Source organism: Cimex lectularius, unplaced genomic scaffold (genome assembly GCF_000648675.2).
Source record: "Cimex lectularius strain Harlan isolate CLEC.00 unplaced genomic scaffold, Clec_2.1 scaffold3, whole genome shotgun sequence".
NCBI lineage: Eukaryota > Metazoa > Arthropoda > Insecta > Hemiptera > Cimicidae > Cimex > Cimex lectularius.
The window spans coordinates 1,360,580-1,384,434 of record NW_019392688.1 but is presented as its reverse complement, the minus strand read 5'-3'; the positions used below and the strand labels follow the sequence as shown (position 1 = coordinate 1,384,434).

Here is a 23,855-nt window from a genome sequence, read left to right as displayed (position 1 = left end):
CTAGGCCAACTTTACAACGACATATTCTCAGTTCTGGAACCCTTCTTCGCAAATAGTTGTCTTTGTTCGAAGGGGGAAAAAACTGAGGAATAACGCCGTCTTCAGATTTCATCAGGTCGGCGGAAAGAAATCGGGGAAACTAAGTCCCATTGTCCAAACTGGAGGACTACTTGTACTTTCTCATCTCCCCGGGGCTAAAGCCGGTTGGAGTTAGTTCACAATGAGGATTGTTGAAGGATTGTGTAGAGAGATACTCTAGAGGATTAAGACCCACGGAGAGTAAATAGGAATCTGCCGTTTAAACATTTACGATAAATATATATTTAATTTTTTTTTTATTGTTTGTTGTTGTTTGTTTTAGGTGAATTTATTTGTCTCATTCAATAAAAAATCAGATAATCATTTTAGGCTTTTTAAACCGAAATATGTAAAAAATATCAGAAAGAAATGCTTTATTTTCCACGGGAAGAGAGGACTTATATTTTTATCTTTTTCACCTGAACCAAGATCTTAGACAAAAAGAAGAATTAATTGAAATAATTAATATGTATTTAGTTTCGTGGTCCGCTAGAGCAAATAAATTCTTTTGAATTAATTTAGGTTTTGATTGATATAAAAAGTGTGTGTCACAAGCGGGATTCGAACCCACGATCTTCGGCTAAATACGCCACTGCTCTACCACTTGAGCTATCGTGACTTCGATCCACTCGAATTTCCAGTTATTACGTTTCATGGTCCGCTTGACCAAATAAATTCTTTTCAATTAAACAATGTTTTGGTTGAAATAAAAAAGTCACGATAGCTCACGTGGTAGAGCAGCGGCGTATTTAGCCCAAGTCGTGGGTTCGAATCCCGCTTGTGACACTCACTTTTTATGTCAACCAAAACCTTAATTAATTGAATATAATAAATATGGTCAATTATGACCGCTAAACATTTATGGATTAATATATTTTTAGTTTTGAAATAATACTAAGAATCAGCCATTAAATCTTTTATATTTAAAACGTTATACAGAGACATCTAGACGAGTGGCTTCGTAAAGCAAGCAAAGTATTTAATAATTCACAGAACCCGGAAATGTTCTTGTAACTTCTTTTCATACTCCAAGACAACTTAACAAGACTTGGGACGACTGCAGAATTTTAGGAGATCTATTTTACCATCAAAACTCAACTGACTCTATAAAAGGCATTACTGCAACCACTGTGGATCCGTAGAACTGTCGTGTGCCAGCAAGCCACCCAATATCTAGCGCATCCAATCCTTTCAACCATATATCCTATGAAAAATTGTCCATCACTATCTCATTATCCAAAACATTTCTTATGTCAACAACTGCTCCAATTCCGAAAGTTCTGCAACCTGATTTCCATCCATCCTATTCCTACTGCCCCGGCCCTCTCTACACTTATTTACTCTATTCCAGCTCCAAAACAAGCCACCTTGCCTAAAACAACAATGGCCAAGAAGAGACCTCCTCGTGTCTTAATCTTGTATATTGAGTGCCAACATTGGCTCGTTATGAGAACATGTGTCTTCTGGGTGCAGTGCTGACCATAGTGTAGAGTAAAAAATCCAAAATATATCCAATAGAAAAAATCCAATATATATTTATCAGGTGATGGGGGATTTATTAAATTTCACAACCACTTTGTTTTACTTCTTTTCGCCTGTACGTATTTCGGGACTACTGTGATTTTCATTATTAATGAGACTAACTTCATACAATTCCATCACTTTTAGGATGTTTAATTAATCTCACATTTTTACATTTAACTTAAAATTTAGGAGGTTTCTTTTACCCTTTTTTTAATGTAAGACTGAACTATCCGTCTGTAGATATAACTTTGAAAAGTTTTCTACTTCCCTATACAAAAAAGCCTTCCTTTAAATTCGTAAATTTATTAAAATAACCCTTTTCTCCATTATATAACTTGTAACAATGTAAGATTTCGTGTTTACATAAGAATTTTTATTTATTTAGAAAATACAAATATTTAAATGATTGGAATACAATGACTTTCTTATATCAGATTGGAAATTTGTTTTTTCTCGGTTCCATAATAAAATAAATGTTTCGTAACCAAAACCCTTTTTTTCTGATAAAATATCGCCGCTGCGCACGCCATTTACAAGATCCCTTCAAATTTGTTATCCCTTTGCTAATCAGCAATAAGGTGGTCTAGCCTTCAATAAATCCCATCAACAAAAGGATAGATTAGTGCTTAAGAACTAAAAGTAGACAAACGGCCACGGCAGTTTCGGTCAGAAAAAAGGCTTTGTTACCGAGGGCCGAGAACATTATTAACACCAAGAAAAGAAGCTAATTTAAGCTCAACGTGTTAATACATTCGGTCTTTAGAAAAAAAATGCTGTTGGAAATCCCGGCTACATTTCATGTGATTTTATTCGCTTTTTATTTGAACGGTGTTCATTTTAAACTTGTAAGTCAATAAAATTAAAACAGAAATGTCAAAACGACAAAGAAAAGAACTTGCAAAATTTGTATGCGGTAGAAAATCCTTAGTGTAATTAGAGCAAAGCTTCAAATAATGATTTTTTGTGCGAAATAATAAGTAATAATTAGTAAAGTACTAAGCATGGTACTAATATAAAGACAAATAAAAGGTACTAGTAAATAGTGCAGTATAGTATCATGTATTGCATGGAATACAATAGCCGGGGCGTCGGTGGCCGCAATACTTTAGGCTTGACACGGCTATTATCACTGTGAGGTAAGGGTCCTGGGTTCGAATGGGTTACTGAAGTACTAGTAAATTTTATATTAATATTATTCGCGTAAAAAAGGTATTTTTCAAATGTTTAAACTTTCTTGAGCTAATGCACATTATATTAGTGACTACACTGAATATTAAACACGAATAAGAACTAAATATAAAAAAGTATTACTGTTTTTAAGATAATATCACATAATTTTTACGACACGCAAACATATTAAATGAAAAATAAATGAAATTATTATCATTGCTTCAATATAAAGGATCTCACCTAACTATGACTTATCAAGCCTATGTCCTTATGTTTAAAGTAAAGGAAAAAAGTATTGAATTAAATAGATAATCCATTCTACAAGCTTCATAGTTTGCTAATTATCATTCCAATAAATATAAGAAAAAACTAACGAAATTTTAAATGTGGTTTTTATTTTATTTTATTGTTTTTATATTATGTTTGGTTTTACGTTTCAATTTTTATGGAGCATCTCTCTATTGAATTTAGAATTATCTAAAAAATCAATAATTAGAACTTACGAACTGAATTATGTATGCCGGTAATTTTTAAAAAACATTTTCCAAGACTTTTATTTAAAAAAAGTAGGTAATATCATATTACTAATACTAATTACTAAATGGAATAATTTGAAAATTATCTTGCTGCTTTATCAACAGGAGTTGCTTAATTTTTAACAAGTTTAAGTTGGAAATTATAAAAGGAATTAAAAAGTTTTAAGTCGATAGACAATTTTATCTACTTCTTTAAGACAGTTTTTTTATTACTTTTAAATTCACCAGGCGGTTTATCTTCTTAATGTTCGATTTATTTCCTAGACATGAATGTAGGCATGAATTGACATTGGCCGCGGTTGGGAAATCTGCGAGGAAATTAAATTTCGCTCGAATACCCAGGATATCTCTCTGGTGTGAATGGGGTGCCATCTCGAGAAGAGCAATATCAACGGCAGTGTGAAAAACCTTTTTTTCCCACTCACTCTCTTTCCCTCTAGTTGTTATTTTAACATTGATTGACGTCCTTACCCAAATGGCATGAGAATAAAGATTAATTTGACCGATAGTTATTACAAATAATTTTCTCTAATAATAAACACGTTAGGTTTTTTCTAGTTGACATTATAACGATAAATTTGAGGACGACATTAGTGTTCAAACAGACTAATGAAAGATAATAACATTATAAACACACAATTCATGTAAAAGTAATATTTTTTAAATTTTATTTTATGTGTGGTGTTTAGAGACCATTAGTCGTTGATTATTCGGAAATCGTGAGATGCCGTCTGATACGACGTAGGTTTTAGAAAAACATTTTCTTTATCGTGCCAACGTTTCGATCTTTATTGAGATCATCTTCAGAGCTCAAAGTGTTTGTTTTCTGTGTAGATGTGTCATTCTTGTGTGTCGTGTTGACAGGCACTCTCAACACGACACACAAGAATGACATATCTAGATTTTTCGATTATTATATGTTCATTTAACAACTCATGTAGGATTGTCTTAGCCTTCCTGCTTTGATATCAAGTAAGTTACAATAACAGCGTTTCGAAGATGGGTAAAAACCAGTTCTTCCGTTGTGATTGGAACAATCATTTCTTCCCCATTCAATAACTTTCCAATATACATCCTGGTCTGTTGACTTATCGGTTATAAAGACGGCGCAGTGTTTTCTCAAGACACATCCAGATTACAATTTATTCTGATACTAGGACGTCTCCTTGTACAGCCGGAGAATTGAGGATTAAGCAGTATTTTCCTGGTTCGAGAGAAATAAATCTCTCACCTGGGATGTGGATTTCATTCGGGTCGCGTTGCAAATATGTCGGCTGTGTAAATCGTTCAGAAAAGATATCGACGCTCTTCGCTTATTCCAAAGGCCGAGATTTTAGAAAATGGCCCCAATAACTTTTCCGCCTTTGGGTCTACCCCAAATTGATTTTCGTTTTTTCAAAAGGATTTATTCATGTCTCGTGCGGTCTACGCCAGTCACGAATAATAAGCTACAATTCAGATTTATTCAAGGATTTTAGAATAGGAAAGTAATGTGTCACCTAAATATCAATATAAAATGTTTCTTCTAAACGTGATTATAATGATTAATGATCACATTACCATTGCAACAACGGAGAACTAATGTTTCTACGCTCAGTGCGGCTCTTATCGGTATAAAATAGTACATAAGTGGGTAATGGGTTCGAATCCCGCTCGTGACGCTGACTTTTTTATCTCAACCATTACCTTACTTAAAGATTAATTAATTAAAAATAAGTGGGTATGTTGATATTGACAATGAGAATTTTAAAACCATAAATAGAGCCTCCTCTCACTTCTCGAAATTGCGATTGGCGATAAATCCAAAAAGGTCACTCTACCTCAACATGGGCGAAGAGGGAGGGCCTGGTATGCCGACCACCTCTTACCGTAATCGGAAAGATGATTAGTTATATCCCCGCAAGCGGGTCGTTTAAATACCTAGGAGTATAATATTCCCCGAAACTAGCCTAGATAACACCGTCGCACTCGAGGATCTAGAGGTAACGCTTGGATGGGTCTCGAGGCTGATTCTCAAACCTCGCCAGAGCCTAGACCTGCTCAGGCGATTTTTGATACTGGGGAGACTACCGTCTAGTGATAGATACGCTGCTTATCACTAGGCTGCGAAGTCTGGCTAAGTTCAATGGGGGTCATTCGGCAGTGTGACGAGTAGACGTTTTATCTTCTCCAATTCATCCCGGGCGGCCTCATACATGTTAGCGGCAAAGACGAGGGGATTCAGTAACCAGTACCACAACTTGCGGGCAGGCTTGGCCCTTGTGTTTTCGGCCGACCATTGATAGAGTGGCACAATGGATGCGATGAAAAGAGTGAAAAGTAGTATACAGGCCGGACATAGAAGATATGTGGTTGGTAGGAATATTCCATCTCACGTTCTGTTTTCTTAAAAATCCTGCACAACCAATTTCTCCAGATCCTAATCGTCGGTCTCCGTGACTTGGGATACCAGATCACTCTCGAAACACCTGTATCCTCCGAATATTGGATGGGACTAGACTCTGGCCAAATGTCGTTGGCACCGACGACGGGGCTCTTGGACTTCGCTGTGGCATATAAAACCATAGGCGGATTGTAGCGAGTATACGGGGTGTTCAAGGAAGCCCTCATGGAACTACACTGGAGACATTCCTTTCAAGCAGCTAATGTAGTAATGGGAGCGCGAGAGTGTACACCTGACCGTTCTAAGAGATCTTTCAGGATTAAATGACACCCGAGAGTGCTCCTCACCCTTTGATTAATGGGTTTGAAGTTGTTCATTACCTTCTACACCTTCATCTCCCGGAACCCACCACAAGGTAAAAACATGTAGTCTACGGTCACCTAAAAAAATAGGTATTATGCACCTTTAATATTCAGTGGCTGCAACGGTTTAGGCGTTGATAGGGAGCTCAACACTGTAAGTTAAAAGCCCCGGGTTCGAACCAAATGTACTTACAAATGGTTTTTTTAAACACTGACACACCGAGGTTTGAAAAGTTGATACGACCTCTGCAAATCTTCTTATAAACAAATTGAATATAACACAATAGAGCCTGTTTATTTATTTTTCATTTTTAACATACGTTATAGTTTAGATCTTATTGGAAATTTCAGCAACCTGGGCTTTGTGAACCCAACTGTAATAAATGTAAACCCCGCACTAAACCGATTTGTTTTCATGACAAACATTTTTCTATTTAGAAGTGGTTTAAATCTCAAAAAAAGCGTTTATAATTTATTTATTTTCAAAAATTTAAAAAAAATTATAGCCATTATGTTTTCATATTAGTCCGAGAAAAAAGTCCAGGACGGAAGGAATCGAACCCACGACTAAGTCCACTCGGCTAACGTGGTCCTCATTTTGTCCATTAAAAACTACTATCATTTTTCTTATAAGTAGTAACTATATGCTAGTAGCATTTAAAAATGTAGCACTTAAAATACGCTTTCCAAATTGTCACAGAACTTAAGGTTGATTTTTTAATTATATATTTAAAAAAATTACGCATTTTCTCTCTCTCTCTCGAGAAAAGAAAGCGTCTTTTAGTTACCGAAAAAACGCTTAATTGAAAGTGATCAAAGTGTAATTTCAAAAATTATTTAAAAGATTACTCTAATTGACTCAATACCTGAACATTGATAGAAGTAAATTGTTTAGAAGCCTCGGACTTTTTTTGATGTGCAATTTCGTCATTTTCCAATTTACCCTCCCCTTTAATTATCCAAAAGGAAACTTGAAAAGGGACTGATTATTAAAACTGATACTCGCCGGGAGTGTTTGATATTAACGAATAACCTGCCTCTTTGTTATTCCTCGCCGGCCGTCAATTTTTATAATTTCCCTATTTGAAAAGCGTTGAGGATAAATTTAATTAACGTCCCCTCGATTCGCACGTATAGAAATAAACATTGGGGAAAGCCTGTCTAATGGCTGATGAATTTTTACAAGAGTAAATAAACACGCACAGAATCTAATTATCTATCTACTTGGTAAATTTTAATTCGGAATAACCACGTTGGAGCTGTTTTTTTTTAATGCAAAACGATCTAAAAGGTAATTACTATTTTGTTGAAACTGCTAAATGTTCTCTTAATGTGGATAAATAATACGGGGAATGTTTGAAAAACAAACACCTAATCAACTCTCACAATGCGAATAGTTTTTTTAAATTTAAATATTTACAAAGACAAAGAGCCAATTAGGGAGAAATAGGGGGATGGGAGAGAGAGAAAGAGAGAGAGCGTGAATGGAATAATATTTTATTTTCATCACGAAAAGTTAGGTCTCTTGGATCTCCCTGCCACTTAACGTAGAAAAAAGAGAGAGAGAAAGTGAGTGAGTGAGTGAGTGAGTGAGAGAGAGAGAGAGAGATANGTGGCCGCAACGGTTTAGGCGTTGACACGGCGCTCATAACTGTAAGGTAAAGGTCCCGGGTTCGAATCCAGCGGCCCTGCATTCGAACCCGACCTACTTACAAATGGGCTTTTTTTCAAAAACATCGGCACCCCGAGGGTTGATATAACCTCTGCTGTTGCGAACCCTCGTAAAATAAAATAAATTAAAAATTAAAAAATACAGTTTTGGTTTAATCGCTATTTTTTATCGTTAATCGCTAGTTTATTTGTTATTTTCTGGTAAATGTAATAGTATGAATAGTCAATATTGTTTTTCTTATAAAGCTGCTTCCAAAATTGACGTCGCTTGCCCGTTGCATTGATTATCCATGCATTAATCTGCTATAACCCGTCACAAGTGGAAGCTTCCGAAGAATAAAGGGTTGTAAACGCTACTGTTAATTTCCATCTCCGCACAGAATAATCCCTGTAAATTGCGAGTGAACTCGTAACAGCCTCTGGGCAATCGGAAATGTCCACGGCTTAATGTTATTTGCCAGAACAAACGCAATAACATTTCAGGTTTTGTCTCTAAAATGGAAAACAAAAGAGCTCTAAACGGGTTTTTTCTCTATGGTGAATACATTGAGCTGGTTCGTTGAGTTGGTATTTTACTAAAGCGCAAATTGAAAAATGGTGGGGACAGGATAATTGGTCTTATTTCTAACTCGAGAGTTTCCTGCTGGTATGTTTTGAACATATTAGAAGCTCTCAAGTGGTAAAACTGGGCCTTAGTACAACTATATCCTTGATAATATTTTAAAATACAAAATTATGGCAAAGAATGTAAGCACACAAGCATCAAAACACCTCGCACAAAAATATAATTAAACAAACAATACGTTAATGAAACTATTTTTCGATAAATAATCAATAATTATTGTTAAATGTTCAAAAAATACATATGCGTATTAGTTCCCCTAACCCTAACACAGAATTTACTTTTTCTCGCTATCACTCTCTCACTCTCTCTCTCTCTCTCTCCCTCTGTCTCTCTCTCCCTCCCTCCATCTCTCTCACTCTCTCTCTCTCACTCACTCTCTCTCTCTCTCTATCTTTTCCCAATCTTTTATATATATATATATATATATAGGGTCATAAATTATGAAATCATAGCGTAGATTACAGATATAGCGAATACATATGTTTATAGTAGCATGTAACTCATGAAGATTTTTACCAAAAGATTGGAAAAAGATAGAGAGAGAGAGAGAGTGAGTGAGAGAGAGAGAGAGTGAGAGAGATGGAGGGAGGGAGAGAGAGACAGAGGGAGAGAGAGAGAGAGAGTGAGAGAGTGATAGCGAGAAAAAGTAAATTCTGTGTTAGGGTTAGGGGAACTAATACGCATATGTATTTTTTGAACATTTAACAATAATTATTGATTATTTATCGAAAAATAGTTTCATTAACGTATTGTTTGTTTAATTATATTTTTGTGCGAGGTGTTTTGATGCTTGTGTGCTTACATTCTTTGCCATAATTTTGTATTTTAAAATATTATCAAGGATATAGTTGTACTAAGGCCCAGTTTTACCACTTGAGAGCTTCTAATATGTTCAAAACATACCAGCAGGAAACTCTCGAGTTAGAAATAAGACCAATTATCCTGTCCCCACCATTTTTCAATTTGCGCTTTAGTAAAATACCAACTCAACGAACCAGCTCAATGTATTCACCATAGAGAAAAAACCCGTTTAGAGCTCTTTTGTTTTCCATTTTAGAGACAAAACCTGAAATGTTATTGCGTTTGTTCTGGCAAATAACATTAAGCCGTGGACATTTCCGATTGCCCAGAGGCTGTTACGAGTTCACTCGCAATTTACAGGGATTATTCTGTGCGGAGATGGAAATTAACAGTAGCGTTTACAACCCTTTATTCTTCGGAAGCTTCCACTTGTGACGGGTTATAGCAGATTAATGCATGGATAATCAATGCAACGGGCAAGCGACGTCAATTTTGGAAGCAGCTTTATAAGAAAAACAATATTGACTATTCATACTATTACATTTACCAGAAAATAACAAATAAACTAGCGATTAACGATAAAAAATAGCGATTAAACCAAAACTGTATTTTTTAATTTTTAATTTATTTTATTTTACGAGGGTTCGCAACAGCAGAGGTTATATCAACCCTCGGGGTGCCGATGTTTTTGAAAAAAGGCCCATTTGTAAGTAGGTCGGGTTCGAATGCAGGGCCGCTGGATTCGAACCCGGGACCTTTACCTTACAGTTATGAGCGCCGTGTCAACGCCTAAACCGTTGCGGCCACCGACGGCCCCAAAACTGTATTACAGACTTTTTTCACCCTAAACTGTATACATTTTTCAAAATATATTTTACACTAAAATTAAAAGAACATTTTTTATCCAAACGAAATATATAAACAAATTTTTAATTTCTTCCAATTCAAGGAAATCAATAAAACCAATTTTCCAGAAAAATAAAGATGGAACATTTACAAATTAATCCACGTCCAACCGATTCAGAAGGCAAAAAGGTGAATTATTTTTTAAAACAGAAATGAACTCAACCGGATACACGTGTAAATAACCATCAGGCTAACTCGCTGAAATCCCAAATCTAATCGGAAGACATTGATTCGCATGCTGTATAAATGGATTATCCTAAATCGAAAATCAATTTTTAGGGAACATCTATGTTCGAAGCCATTACAATCCGAGCTCCAGGTGATTTACAATAAATTCATTAATCGTCCCATTACTTTTAATGGTAATGTTTAACGGTCTGGAGTAATGTTTATGTTTATGTAAGTTACCATCCTTTTTTGTTAGATGCCCATTTCTGATCCCGTTTAATAGTGATTTTTGTTTATATTACGTTAAAATCATTTTGTCTGTTTTGCTGTTACAAAGCTTTCATAATTTTACTTTCATCTGCAATGACAAAGAAATTAGAAAATATTGACAATTGACGCATTTTACATGTGTCAAAAATGGCTAAATGCATTTTTGTTAATTTTTAATAAAGGAAAGAAGAAAGTAGAAAAAATGGTTTATTTATAATGTGTGGTGATTAGTGACCGTTAATCGATAATCATTCAGAAATCGTATAATGCGGTCTGGTGTGATGTAGGTTTCAGAAAAACATTTTCTTTATCGTGCCAACGTTTCGATCGTTATTGAGATCATCTTCAGAGCCTGGGATTTACAAACATTGTTTACATTTAACAAATACATTTAGGATGTGAAAAAGTGAATTTATACAATGCAAAATATATTTTTTATATTCAATCAAAGTATTTCTACTCACTCAAAGAGTTTGTCTTCTATGTAATCGTGCCATTCTTGCATGTCGAGAGTGCCAGTGAGATTTTGCTATTTTGTGTTTATATACGTTGGATTTTGAAGGGGTGGGGAAGGATGTCGGTATAGCAAAGACATTTTTCATAAGGCGTCGGCTTCTTTGAGGTGAAAAGAGCCAACGAAGGGAAAAAATGTGTTGGTAATGGTTCGGCCAGATTAACCTTTCAGGATTATATAGAAAGGGATAAATAGGAAAAGGAAAGCTAAATTGTTGGACAATTAGACTATGTGAAAAATATTTGATATGTGAAATGTAATGTGATGATATATGTATGTTATCTATATTGAATTTGATTAATAATATTGGCGTAGCTGCGACTGTGTTTACATTTATCTGTTCTGTAATTGATGCTGTGTTTATGTCTGTTGATATAATCCATTTCTAAGAAATTACGTTTATGTTTGTTTTATTCTGTGTGTAATATTTTTGGATTTTTGAAGTCGAAATTGTGTTGAAAATGGTGGATAGCGAGTGCATTATTAATATTATACACAGACCAAAACAAACATATGCGTAATTTCGTAGAAATGGATTGTATCAACAGAGATAAACACAGCATCAATTACAGAACAGATACATGTATTTTAATAGATTTTAATTAGAAAAATAAGAAAATTGCACTAGACTTCATTTAAGCAGGCAGGGCATTGTTTTTTCCCATATTGCGTCAATTTCTTTTTTTCCTATATATCGAAATACTGAACAAAGCATGGTGTATAGTTGTTTCCTCATTGCCACTTAAGCCTGAAATACTTCTCTAAATGGTGTGGAAAGCTACGAACTGGGAATTCTTCTAGTCCTAATTATTGATTTTAAGTTCCTCGTGACGATTTCACTATTATACGATTTTTATCAGAATTTTTACTTTCACATTTTATACTTTGACTTGTCCTCGGCTCCCGAAAATGCTGAAATCACTCACTGTGTAATTGCAACGCCCTCGCAGGTAGCATTTCTACAGAGGGTAAATTTTGTCATAATAAAATATTTATAAAGATTCTGTAGGGCAGAAATACTTTTACTATATACTTTACTATATACTTTTACATTAAAACGGTGTAGAATTACGAAAGTGAGGGGCGTGGGTGGCCGCAACGCTTTGCGTTGTCACGGCCCTCATCACTAAGGTAAAATCCCCGGGTTCGAATCCAGCGGCCCTGCATTCGCTGTTGTGAACCCTCAAAAAAAAAAAAATCGAAACCCAATCATTGCTTTTATCAAATAAAAATGACTAATTGTTAAAAGCACTTATTAGTACATATTTATAGAAACAAACGTACAGTAACAGTAGATAAATTAGTACACTTAGATTAATTTGAATGAATGAAAATATTAATATTTTGTTGCGTTTTTGTTCATTGAAGTGAAAGTAGCTCAGCCCAGGTAGGAAACGCATGCAATTATGCTTAAGAAAGCACAAGGTGGAATTATGGTGATTCCGTTTCTTTTGCAGTTTTTAATTACCATAATAATTCTTAAACTTCTAATAATAAACGGGGAACTTTTCATTCTATCAGGGCGTAGTTGGAATAATGGGAGGAACAGATGATACGCTTAATTTTAATGTTGAAAATTCCGCAGTTGTTTCTTTGGCTGAAGTTTGTTGATAATTTTCATATAAATTTATCGGAATGTTAACCTATTACGTAATAATGGAACTAGGAAATTAAGTTAAAGGCTCCGAATGTGCCCGGTATGCAGAGAAAGGTTGCTTTTTGTGTCCCTCGTTGGAACCATATAGATAAATAGATTTTATTTACTGTTACAACATTTTCTGAAATATATAACATTAAATTTTGTATTTATGTGGTAAATTTATATACATCCCGTATATAAATCCTAAGCATTAAGTAAAGATTTATAAATATTAAGTAAATTGTGAAAAATTATTTGAAAAAACTACAAACAAAAGGATTTTAAAAAAATTAGATTGAGTACATTTTAGAGTGATTCTAAGTTTGTCACTCTTTATAATAAATAACATAGGAACGGTATCAACTATATAAAATGTAGTAACAATTATGAACAATCCTAACGATTTAAGCCAGATTTACTTTAACAAATTAAATAAGCGAAGCTTCCTGTTCAAATTACTCGTAAGCATGTGATTTTTCTGCCCAAGCAATCGGAAAACCATTAATTCTCCCTGAAGATTGGGCGTCGTCTAGTGGAAAATATGGTCTCAGTTTTAGGGATATTTATTTTGAGCCTCCATCGATTACTGAAACGGGACACCCTGTTTGCAGCCTCAGTTATTCTACTGTTAATTGTATCAGGTCTCCATGCAGAACAGCATATTGCTATATTATCTGTATAAAGTGCAATTTCTTATTTTAACGAGAGGATTTATGAATTGGAAGAAAAGTGTTAGCCCCAGAATAGAACCCTGGGGAGATCCAGATAGAGAGCGAGTATGACTGCCATTCGCAGTTAATATTATATTTGGGCAGAAAGTGTATTTCTATGGGAGGAGAATCAACATCTGGTTGAAATATTGATAATGTCGTAAAGATGTCACACCCATTTTTCTCAAAATCCAGAATAGCTAGGACAAAATTTTAAATGGTAACCCTCCTTAATTTTTGGCGAAGAAATTGGCTAATGTAATCAAATCTGTAATTTTTATATAGAGCATTACTGAAATATAGCCTATTTTATGCGTTCGTAAATTGAATGTTCTCTCTCGCAATCTTTGCAAACTCAAAATACATTGTAAAAGCTTGAATGGGATTTTTTAATAGCAGGTTTGGGACAGAAAATAATAATCGCGGTATTTCATGCGTAAAACTTTAAATGTACATAATTTCGTTAAGTTTCATCAAGTCTTCTTGATTTAAAAAAAAAAGTAACAACACATCTAAGTTCATGAACTAAAGAGAAAAATATGGGGTGTTATTTGAACACAAATAAATTAAAGAGGTGGGTATGATTTCGGTAATACTCTGTATAGAAATTACAGATTTGATTAAGTGTTCAATTTCTGCGTCAAAAATTAAGCAAGGGAAACATTTGAAAATTTTTAAAGTTATTTTTGATTTTGAGGGGGTTAAAATTACGTTTCATACAACCTGTAGTTATCTATAATATGTCATACTAGTTGTATTTAATAGCGTGAATATGCAGTGTGAAAGGGCCGATGAAGGAATCCTCTTATCACCCAACTAATTACATTAGCTGTACAGTTTTTTGTTTGAGTACTTTGAGTACTTTCTTCCGCCGCCCTATTTGAATACATGGTTAATTTGTATACAAATTTGTATACACCATGTATTCAAATAGGGCGGCGGAAGAAAGTACTCAAAGTACTCAAACAAAAAACATTTAATGTAGTTAAGATTTTGTGAGAGTGAGAGTGTGCTTAAATTTAAATAACTTTGTGGAGATCCTAGAATGTAACTTTGATGGGCAGGACTGACAGGGTTCTTTGGTTTAAATAGAAACCATAATAACTGTAATTTTATATAGTACTATTTTAAGTTATTAAATAGTGAGTGACTGTTTTTCTCATTTCAGGGCATTGTGGATGGAATGATGGGATGATGAGCTTGGGTGGCGTGGTGAAGCGTCACGCGCGACGGCCGTGGAGATTGGGAAAACACCCACGTCTCTCCACCGAGATCTACGACGTCGTCACGACGGCGTTCTCCCGTGAGGGGATCGTAAACGTGACGACGGCCGTGCCGCCCGCGAGTCCCACGATGACGGTCACCACTTCTCTGACGACTTCTTCCACCACCATCGCCCCGAGCTTCGCATGGAACGAGACTTTGTCGAGCTCCGTGGATATTTGGCCATCGAACGAATCTTTCTTCCCGGACCTGCTTGACTTCACTAATTCGACCGTCCTGTTCGAGGAATCACCTGAGCTCTCGCTCATCGCCATCGCTCTCCTCGGACTCGTCTTGGGACTAATCATCCTAGCAACTGTCATAGGTAAGTGATTCTAGGATATTTTATTTATTTGAATGAACACTCGACTAAAAACGTGCAGACATCTACTAGACATCCATTCTAAATTAACGTCACAAAAGAAAGTAACAGTACTGTTAGGCTTAGTTTGGGTTTATAAACTAGTCCTTAACGGAACAGCAAAGATATCCATCTATGTAAGGATTCTCAATACCTACATGTACTTATAACACGAAAACTATATCCAACTCTCTCCTCTATTCCAGAGAAAGTAAAGGCTAGAATGAATAGTCGATTTAGCTTAGATATCGAGAACGAAAAATCCAGCTTAGACATCTTATAATATAAATTTGTATCCGTATAAAATTCAAATGTTAAAAACTTATTTCTTATATGTAAAAAACCTTAATTAATTGAAAGATATTAATTGATCAAGCGGACCACGAAAATTAGTGAATTTAATAAGTTAAATGAAGTATATCTTCACTAAAGCTCTCCGTGGCCATTTCATTTCTCGCCGAGAATCAAATAGGTTACACGACATTTGAAAAATGGCAAAAAAGGAGGGAAAATTCAAAAGGTGGGGTTGAGATGGGAAGTTAGTGTCCAAGTGGATCGAAGTCACTATATCTCACGTGGTAGAGCAGTGGTGTATTTAGGCGAAGGTCGTGGGTTCGAATCCCGCTCGTGACACTGACTTTTTTATCTTAACCTTTATCTTTACTTATATGTAAAGTTATCTATATTTTATCCTAATATTTATATAATTAAATTCCTTATTTTATTTTTGCTGTTATGACGGATATGATTATAATTTTTTGTATCAAACGGAGTGTCTTTCTTTTGTTCGGCCGAAAAGCAAAAATTCAACTTTTCATATTTTTATCTTTGTGAAGTTATTTGAAATTTTGTTAATTAAGTTAAAAACCGTAAAAGAAGGTTTCTCCAAAATTATATTTTTTCACAAACCTTGATCAAGTACCATTAAAACCTAAACCCTTAAGCCTTGCCAAATCCCAATACCTTAACTTCTAATCCAGATTATCTTCTCACTTTAATCCATTAAACACACACACAGTCTTTCTCATCTTACCTTTACTATGACCCCCACGCTCTTTTAACAAAGGACTATAGCGCTCTAGTCTGCCTTTCAGGCCATGCACGCCATGTAACCTCGTGCAGATATTCTTTTTTTCATAAATACAAATATAGTCAATAAAAATGAAATAATGTGTGTTGGTTATGTCCAGAAATGGAAGATAGTAATTTTACAAGGTAGTTACAGATTTGTTGAAATACCATGTCATGAGGGCCGAGAGCTTTTTCGTTGAAGAATAATGGCATGAGAGTCTGCAAATACCTGTTGATTCTTAACATGCGCATATGTTTCTTCACTTGGAAAAGCCCTATTAGCCGTAATGTCTAACTTCTAAAGTCATTACTACAGAGTTACAGTAATGTTTTTCCCACTATAGAACGATTGTTCTCCATAGCTACTCGGTTTTCTGATTTGATTAATAAATAAGAGTTGAATGCTCAGGTTGTGAAAATCGGTCAACCGTCAAAGACATGACTAAGGTACAATAACAAATAATTTAAAATATTAAAAATAGTGTACAACTAAAATAAAATGTAGTAAAAATAACGTTAACCTTACTCAATAGTTGTAAGATTTTCGAGTGACCTATGTTTTTGCACTTATGGTTCTTGCTGCCTTTGCTAATTAATCTGTAGCAGCTGATTAGTGCTCTGACCTTAACCTCAATGTGATGAGGTGTGATATTGGTTATGATTTCAAGTGCTAGGGTGGGTGTAGTTGAAAATACTCCTGTCATCATCAAACAGCCTAGTCTTTGAAATGACCTTAATTTGTTACTATTCCTTTTTTTTTCTAAACCTTTCCACTATACTAAAGCTGCGATCAATAATTTCGTCTATTCAAAATAGTACACAATTAATACAAAGTCATTAAAAACTTGCAGCCATTAAAATAAATTTACCCATTTTAAATAGATGTAAATGAGTTAATCATTAATCCTTGCATCAAATCAAACAGTATACAATATAGTGTAAAAGTTAAAACTTCATCTATCGTTAAGGTGAGAATGGTGAAAAATAAATAAATTGAAGAAGTAATAACGTCTTTATAAAGAAACAAACAATTTTATTTGGACAGTTAATAACAAAAAACAGCGATACAATACAAATAATTTAAAAGATTAAAAATAGTACTAAAATAAAGTGTAGTTATTTGAAAAAATAAAAACTATTGAAACTGGGAATAAAACACGTATTTAGTCGTTAGTAAATGAATAAATATGAATGAAAAAATAATTTCCAATTAATTAAGGTATTGGTTTAGATAAAAAAGTCAGTGTCACAAGCGGGATTCGAACCCACGACCTTCGGCTAGATACGCCGCTGCTCTACCACTTGAACTATCTTGACTTCGATCCACTCGGACACTAATCGATAGCTTAGGATTGAAGTCACGTTAGCTCAAGTGGTAGAGCAGCGGCGTATTTAGCCGGAGGACGTGGGTTCGAATGCCGCTTGTGACACTGACTTTTTTATCTCAACCAAAACCTTAATTAATTGAAAAGAATTTATTTGGTCATGCGGACCACGAAACCTAGTAAAAAATTTAACAAATAGTACGTGACCTATTATCAAATTGTTTTTATGTATATCAACATTGATTTTCATTAAATAATGGAAGAACAATAAGTAAAGTTACAAAAATAAAGAACCAAAACCATTATTTCTTCCAAAATGTCGAAAAATTATATAAATTTGTTTTTGTAAGATACCAAATCAATATTGAAGAAAAACAAATTGGGATTAATTTTACAAAATTATTTATGAATTTACGATTAGATGAAATACGAGAAAAACATATCTAACCAAAATTGATATTACACGGTTAAGATTAAATATGATTTACTTTTGAAATATTATATATTTAGTTTATTTTTTAAATGATTTTCTAACACTATTTAGTGAACAAAATTTATTTTTCAAATATTTAGGAATAGGTTTTAATACCTGGAAGATCTGTCATTGGGATGAGCGGGTGTTAAGAGTGGATAGAAGATTTAAATTGAAGTAGCTGGAAAATATAGAGAAGCCGACAAGAATTTATGGATTGGTAACGGAAATATTTGTCCGTGTGTCAACCTCCCATGGCCTATTCTTAATCGGGTCCTTTTTCTACGACTCAGCTCACCCGAGGACCACCTACGACAATGCTTCTCTGCCGTTCCATCCCACCTACTCTGCCACCTTATTTTGTTTAAATTGTATTTTTAGTGTCGGTGGCCTCGCCCGTCTTTTCGTTATCTTCCAGACCTGTGTCCGAGTACCTGGACAACAAACACTTATATAAATTTGTCGATGTAAATTGTAGAAAGAAGTAACACTTTTTCTGTTCAATGCTTCAAAATTTCATTTTAATGCTGGGTTTTTTTGTTCGTGAGGCAATTATCTTTATTAATAATCTTAGGCTAGACTTCAAGCATGAAGGTGTAATGAGAGTGAAATGTTCTTAATGCTTTCCTCGAACACATTTCACATACTACGTACCCATAAAATCTTCTGTAATACAATTGGTCCTAATAGAGCAATTATTTTTATTTCGAACCACTCGACAATTATTACTGTTCCTTCCCAATAGACCATCAAGGTTTCCAAGTTCGGTAAAACGATCAAGTAAATGAAAATTGACGACGCAAGACGTAACAACAGCAGAGGAAATTGCAGCCAGGGAGTTACAACAGGCTGTAAAGATACCTATCTGGGGGTTGTTTTAACAATTAAATACACGCCAGAACTGCAATTTCTCAATAATAACAGTTAATGCTCACGCTACCTCTTGTTTCGCCTCCACGGGTCTTGTCGTAAACACTTGTCGATTTTGAGTTTTGATTAGGTCGTTTTGCATATTTCCACTTCGTTTCTTAACGCTGGAATCGTATTCTTATGTTATAACTACAACAAAAGATCGGAAGCAAAAGACAAAAAGATAATCTCGTTATTTTTTGTTCGAAAAACAGAATTTTCCTCGACACTTACCTAACAATATTAACGCAAAATTTTTATCTAACCAAGTCGCATCTCTCTTCCCTTTTTTCTTTTTAACCGTTTAATTGATTTAGTCGCATCTTTCTTCCCTTTTTTTCTTTTTAACCGTTTAATTGATTTACGAAAAATGTCAAAGAAATGAAAAAACAGTCTACGATTAACCAAGACTTATCTTAAATAATTAACTTTAAATTAATAAATGACCTTAAATCAAATATAATTATTGGTTATTCAGAAATCGTGAGATACGGTCTGGTGTGATGTAATTTTCAGAAAAACATTTTCTTTATCGTTCCAACGTTTCGATCTTTATGGAGATCATCTTCAGGGCCAAGATTCTACATCACACCAGACCGAATCTCACGATTTCTGAATAATCATCGACTAATGATAAACTAATCACTACACATATAATTATTGGATTCAATTTTTCAATTTTTTAAGTATATAAACTTTTTAATCTTTACTACAATATATTTTTTTTATTGTACATAGCACATACATAAAACATAAAAAGATTGTTATTTATTGCCTCAAATATTTTTATACTTTTACGTAAGCTTTTATTTAGAACTAAACTTATTTAAACAAAAAATAGCCTTTAACTTAATCTGTACATTAATCCAAATCCAATTTGAGACTTCACAACTGTTTGTAATATTTTTTACTCCACACGATTTTTTATTTCAAAGAAAAACAGAACTCACCTTCTCTGTACTTTGATGTATTTTTTCGTTAAGTTGGTTATTATTTTTAATTTGACACTTTGAAGCTTTATTTCCATTTGTTATAACCGAGACAACAAGCACTGAGAGCATGTACAACTGAAACTATAAAACAGAAAGTACCCTAATTTTACATAAAAAATGATTACAGAAGTTATTTTAAGTTATTGGAAATCGTGAGGTGTGGTCTGGTGTGATGTAGGTTTCAAAAAAACATTTTCTTTATCGTGCCAACCTTTCGATCTTTATTGAGAACATCTTCAGAGAGCATTATCATCCCAATAAAGATCGAAACGTTGGCACGATAAAGAAAATATTTTTCTGAAACCTACATCACACCAGACCGCACCTCACGATTTCCAAATAATCATCGGATCACTAATCACCACACGTTATTTTAAGTATAGATACTTTATTTCAAGTATAGATACTTTATTTCAAGTAAAAATAACCTTTAATCTCAATTGAAAGTTAATGTTATTCCAAGCTTAAGTTTTATTATTAAAAAAGATTGTTCAACCTTGTCAGTGGAACCATTTATATTGAATTATAACCATTTTTATATTATTTGTTAGTGCTTATTTTTTGTCTGATTACTTATTATTTTTTTTACTAAATAGTGGACAGCGGTGGCCGGGTGATTAAGGCCTTCGACTCGTATTTCCATTTCTAGCCGTTCTGGGTTCGAATCCCAGCTTAGCCCTTGATATTTATGTTGATCATAATATGAAGAACGTATTGAAAAATTAAACTTTAAGCCCTTTGGTATGACAAAAATTACAATTACGAATTACTCTTAAATATTTTAAAAGTATATTATACACACTACATTGTGTTAGGAAATCATTAAAAAAAATAAACTAAATAAATACACATTTTATTTCAAACGTAAATCGTATTCAATCTTGACCGAATAAGTAAATTTTAGTTAGATATGTTTTTTGTCATATTATGCCTAATTGTAAATTCGTAAATAATTTTGTTAATTTGATAATTATTAACAATTATAATAATTTAATATTTCAATAATTCAATTTAAATTCTTTATTTTTGTATTTTTTTACTTATTGTTAGTCTAGATTACTTTCCATTATTTAATGAAAATACTGACTGTTTGATATACATAAAAACAATTTGATAATAATATGAGATTAATATTAATTATTAATTCATATTTATTCGTTTACTATCGAGTAAGTACCATTTTCATTCCCTATTTCAGTAGTGTTTTTATTTTTTCACACAAATAAATATAATTTATATTAATTGTACACTATTTTTAAACCTTTTAAATTATTTGTTATTGTATCCTTAGACAGGAATATTTTTTATTTCTAACAATCCAAATAAACTTATTGGTTCCTTTATAAAAACGTTCTTACCTCTTCAATTTATTTATTTTTCATTATTCTCACCTTCAAGTTAGATGAAGTTTTAACTTTTACACTAAACTTTATACATATTTTTTAATTTGCTGCAAGCATTAATGATTATCTCGTTTACATCAATTTAAAATGGTTTGGTTTATTTTAATTGGGCTGAAAGTTTTTGAAGTCGGATTGAAAAAGGAAATATGTTTTAAAAGGGTTCATGTTTTTAAATTTACTTGGAAAGAGTGGAAGCTTTTGGTATAATTTTTTTAAAGGAAAATCTCGGTAAAAGTGTGTTTTTAATCTTTGTAACGATTCGTGTTTTTTTTTGTTAAAAAAATTCAGATTATTTTGATTAATAATAGTTATAGTTAATAATAGTTGATTGAGGAAACAATTAAAATAAAATAAGAGTATAAGTCTGATCGAAACGCGCACAGTGCCCTTAAAACTTGAGCTTAAGTGAAACAATTGGTTTCTTCAATACCTTTAAAAGGTGTCGGGCCCACTCCAATCTGGCCAAGTGTCTACTTCATTGTGAGTCTGCTATTTATTCCGTATCGCTTCGTAAGTTTATAATCTGGAAATATTTTAGTAATAGTGAGAGATCGTTGTTGAAAATGAGTTGACGCTAAAGCAAGGGTGTTATTTGGAGAATGTCAAAATTCAGAAAGTACACAACATCTTATAATAATACACATCACAAAAATTACACGGTTTAAAATGAATAATTGTTTACATACCTTATTCTTTTAAAGTTTATAGCATAAATGTTTTATTTAAAGTTTGGAAAAAGAATTCTAGGTTTTTGTATTGGTAAAGTGTTATATTAAAAATTTGGGTCGTCATCGTTTTATACTGAAATATTTTTTGTTATGAGGTGAAGAAGAAGTAAATATAAAACAGAAAATACTCCAACTAAAACATCTCTTTTTAAACAATGAGCTCTAGTGTATAAAACAAACTATTCTTGCGCAATGAGATTATGAGAGTGTCTGTGAGTGAGAGAGAGAGAGAGAGAGCGTGCGTGTGGGTGTGTGTGTGTGTGTGTGAGAGAGAGAGAGAGAGAGAGAGAGAGAGAGGGAGAGAGAGAGAGTGAGTGAGTGACAGACAGACGACAAACACACAGAAATATTCGCTGAATAGCTCTTTTTTTGAAGTATTTTTTTTACATTTCATTATTATATGCTCCATGGTTTCTGTTTACCCACAATACTCATTGTTCAAGTAATGCAAGTAAAGCAATCAAGCTTACACTTTTTCCCATAAAGCTCTCTTATCTCATAAAATGTTAATCCACTGCACGTTGGATTTCACCAATGGTAAGTACATTGATAACTCTATGAAATTCATTTAGCAATTTTATATTAACCTAATGTTACCAAACTACAAAATCACCAAACATTCATGCGCAATGAGATTTTGTGTGTGTGTGTGTGTGTGTGTGTGTGTGTGTGTGTGTGTGAGAGAGAGAGAGAGAGAGAGAGAGAGAGAGAGAGAGAGAAAGAGAGAGTGAGAGAGAGAGTTAAATTGAGATAGGCGAATTCATTGAATCGATTTTTTCGATATGATTTACTACGAGCGGAATTGTACTGTCAACAAAATGAAAAACACACAATCTTTGCTAAGATATATTTTCTACTATAATATGATATAAATTCCAGAACTTCTCTTTCCAACTCACTTTCCCATAAATACAACATTTGTTATATATAAAATGTCATGCATACATACGCACTGACGACACTCTGGCATACGACTTACAGCTCTTTTTTCCACCTCTTATTTATTATATATACTTATGTATAGATCTAAATCATTCTGCGAGAATAAATAATGGCTAATAGAGTTCTTTCTAATATTTCGCAAAACGAACCCTGCCGTTTCAAAATGACAATATTATCATGTCTTGTTGTCAACTATTTCTAAATTGATGACGTCGTTGCTTGATCTAAACATTGGTCGAATGTCGATAACAGAATTCGAAACAATAAAACTATCATCCCTCTGCGATGTGACACGATGGCGACATAAGCCTTCTTGAGTAGCCTCCAGGAACTTGGTAGCAATGGAAGATCCTTTGGAAGTCGTTTTAGGAATGTTAAGTACCCTTGCCACATAAGCTTGACTTCTTCCATCTTCCAACAATGCTACGATTCTAGCCAAATCTATAACACTTAAAACGATTATTCGGAAATCGTGAGATGCGGTCTGGCGTGATGTAGGAACTCCATTATTATTTTCTCTCGATTAAATTGAATGCATTTTTGGCTAATTCCAATTACTTCTCGGCAGCTATCAACTGGCCACACTTTAAAACAAAGTGTCAATAAACTTTTAATTAATAAAAGTTAAAAAACATGTGTTTGTAAAAGGAGCTTTAGCACTAGTATTATTTAAAGATGTGAGACGCGATCTGGTGAGACGTAGGTTTATAAAAACATTTTCTTTATCGTGCCAGGTTTCGATCTTGATTGAGATCATCTTCAATGCTTGGGATTTATAAACATTTCTTAAATTATACAAATACATGTAGGATGTGATAAAAATAATGAATTTATACAATGCTGGGAATTTTAGATTCAATCAAAGTATTTGTACTCACTCAAATTGTTTGTTTTCCGTGTGGATGTGTCATTCTCCCAACACTACACACAAGAATGACACATCTACACGGAAAACAAACACTTTGAGTCCTGAAGATGATCTCAATAAAGATCGAAACGTTGGCACGATAAAGAAATTTTTTCTAAAACTTC

General features: G+C 33.7%; 1 protein-coding gene across 1 annotated transcript in view; it reads left to right on the top strand.

Annotated features, from left to right (window-relative positions):
- Positions 1–23,855, top strand: part of LOC106662272 (5-hydroxytryptamine receptor-like) — a 338,924-nt gene that overhangs the window by 81,753 nt on the left and 233,316 nt on the right. The window contains exon 2 of the mRNA XM_014386248.2: positions 14,526–14,945. Coding sequence (XP_014241734.2) covers positions 14,526–14,945 — 420 coding nt within the window. The remainder of the gene's footprint in view (positions 1–14,525; positions 14,946–23,855) is intronic.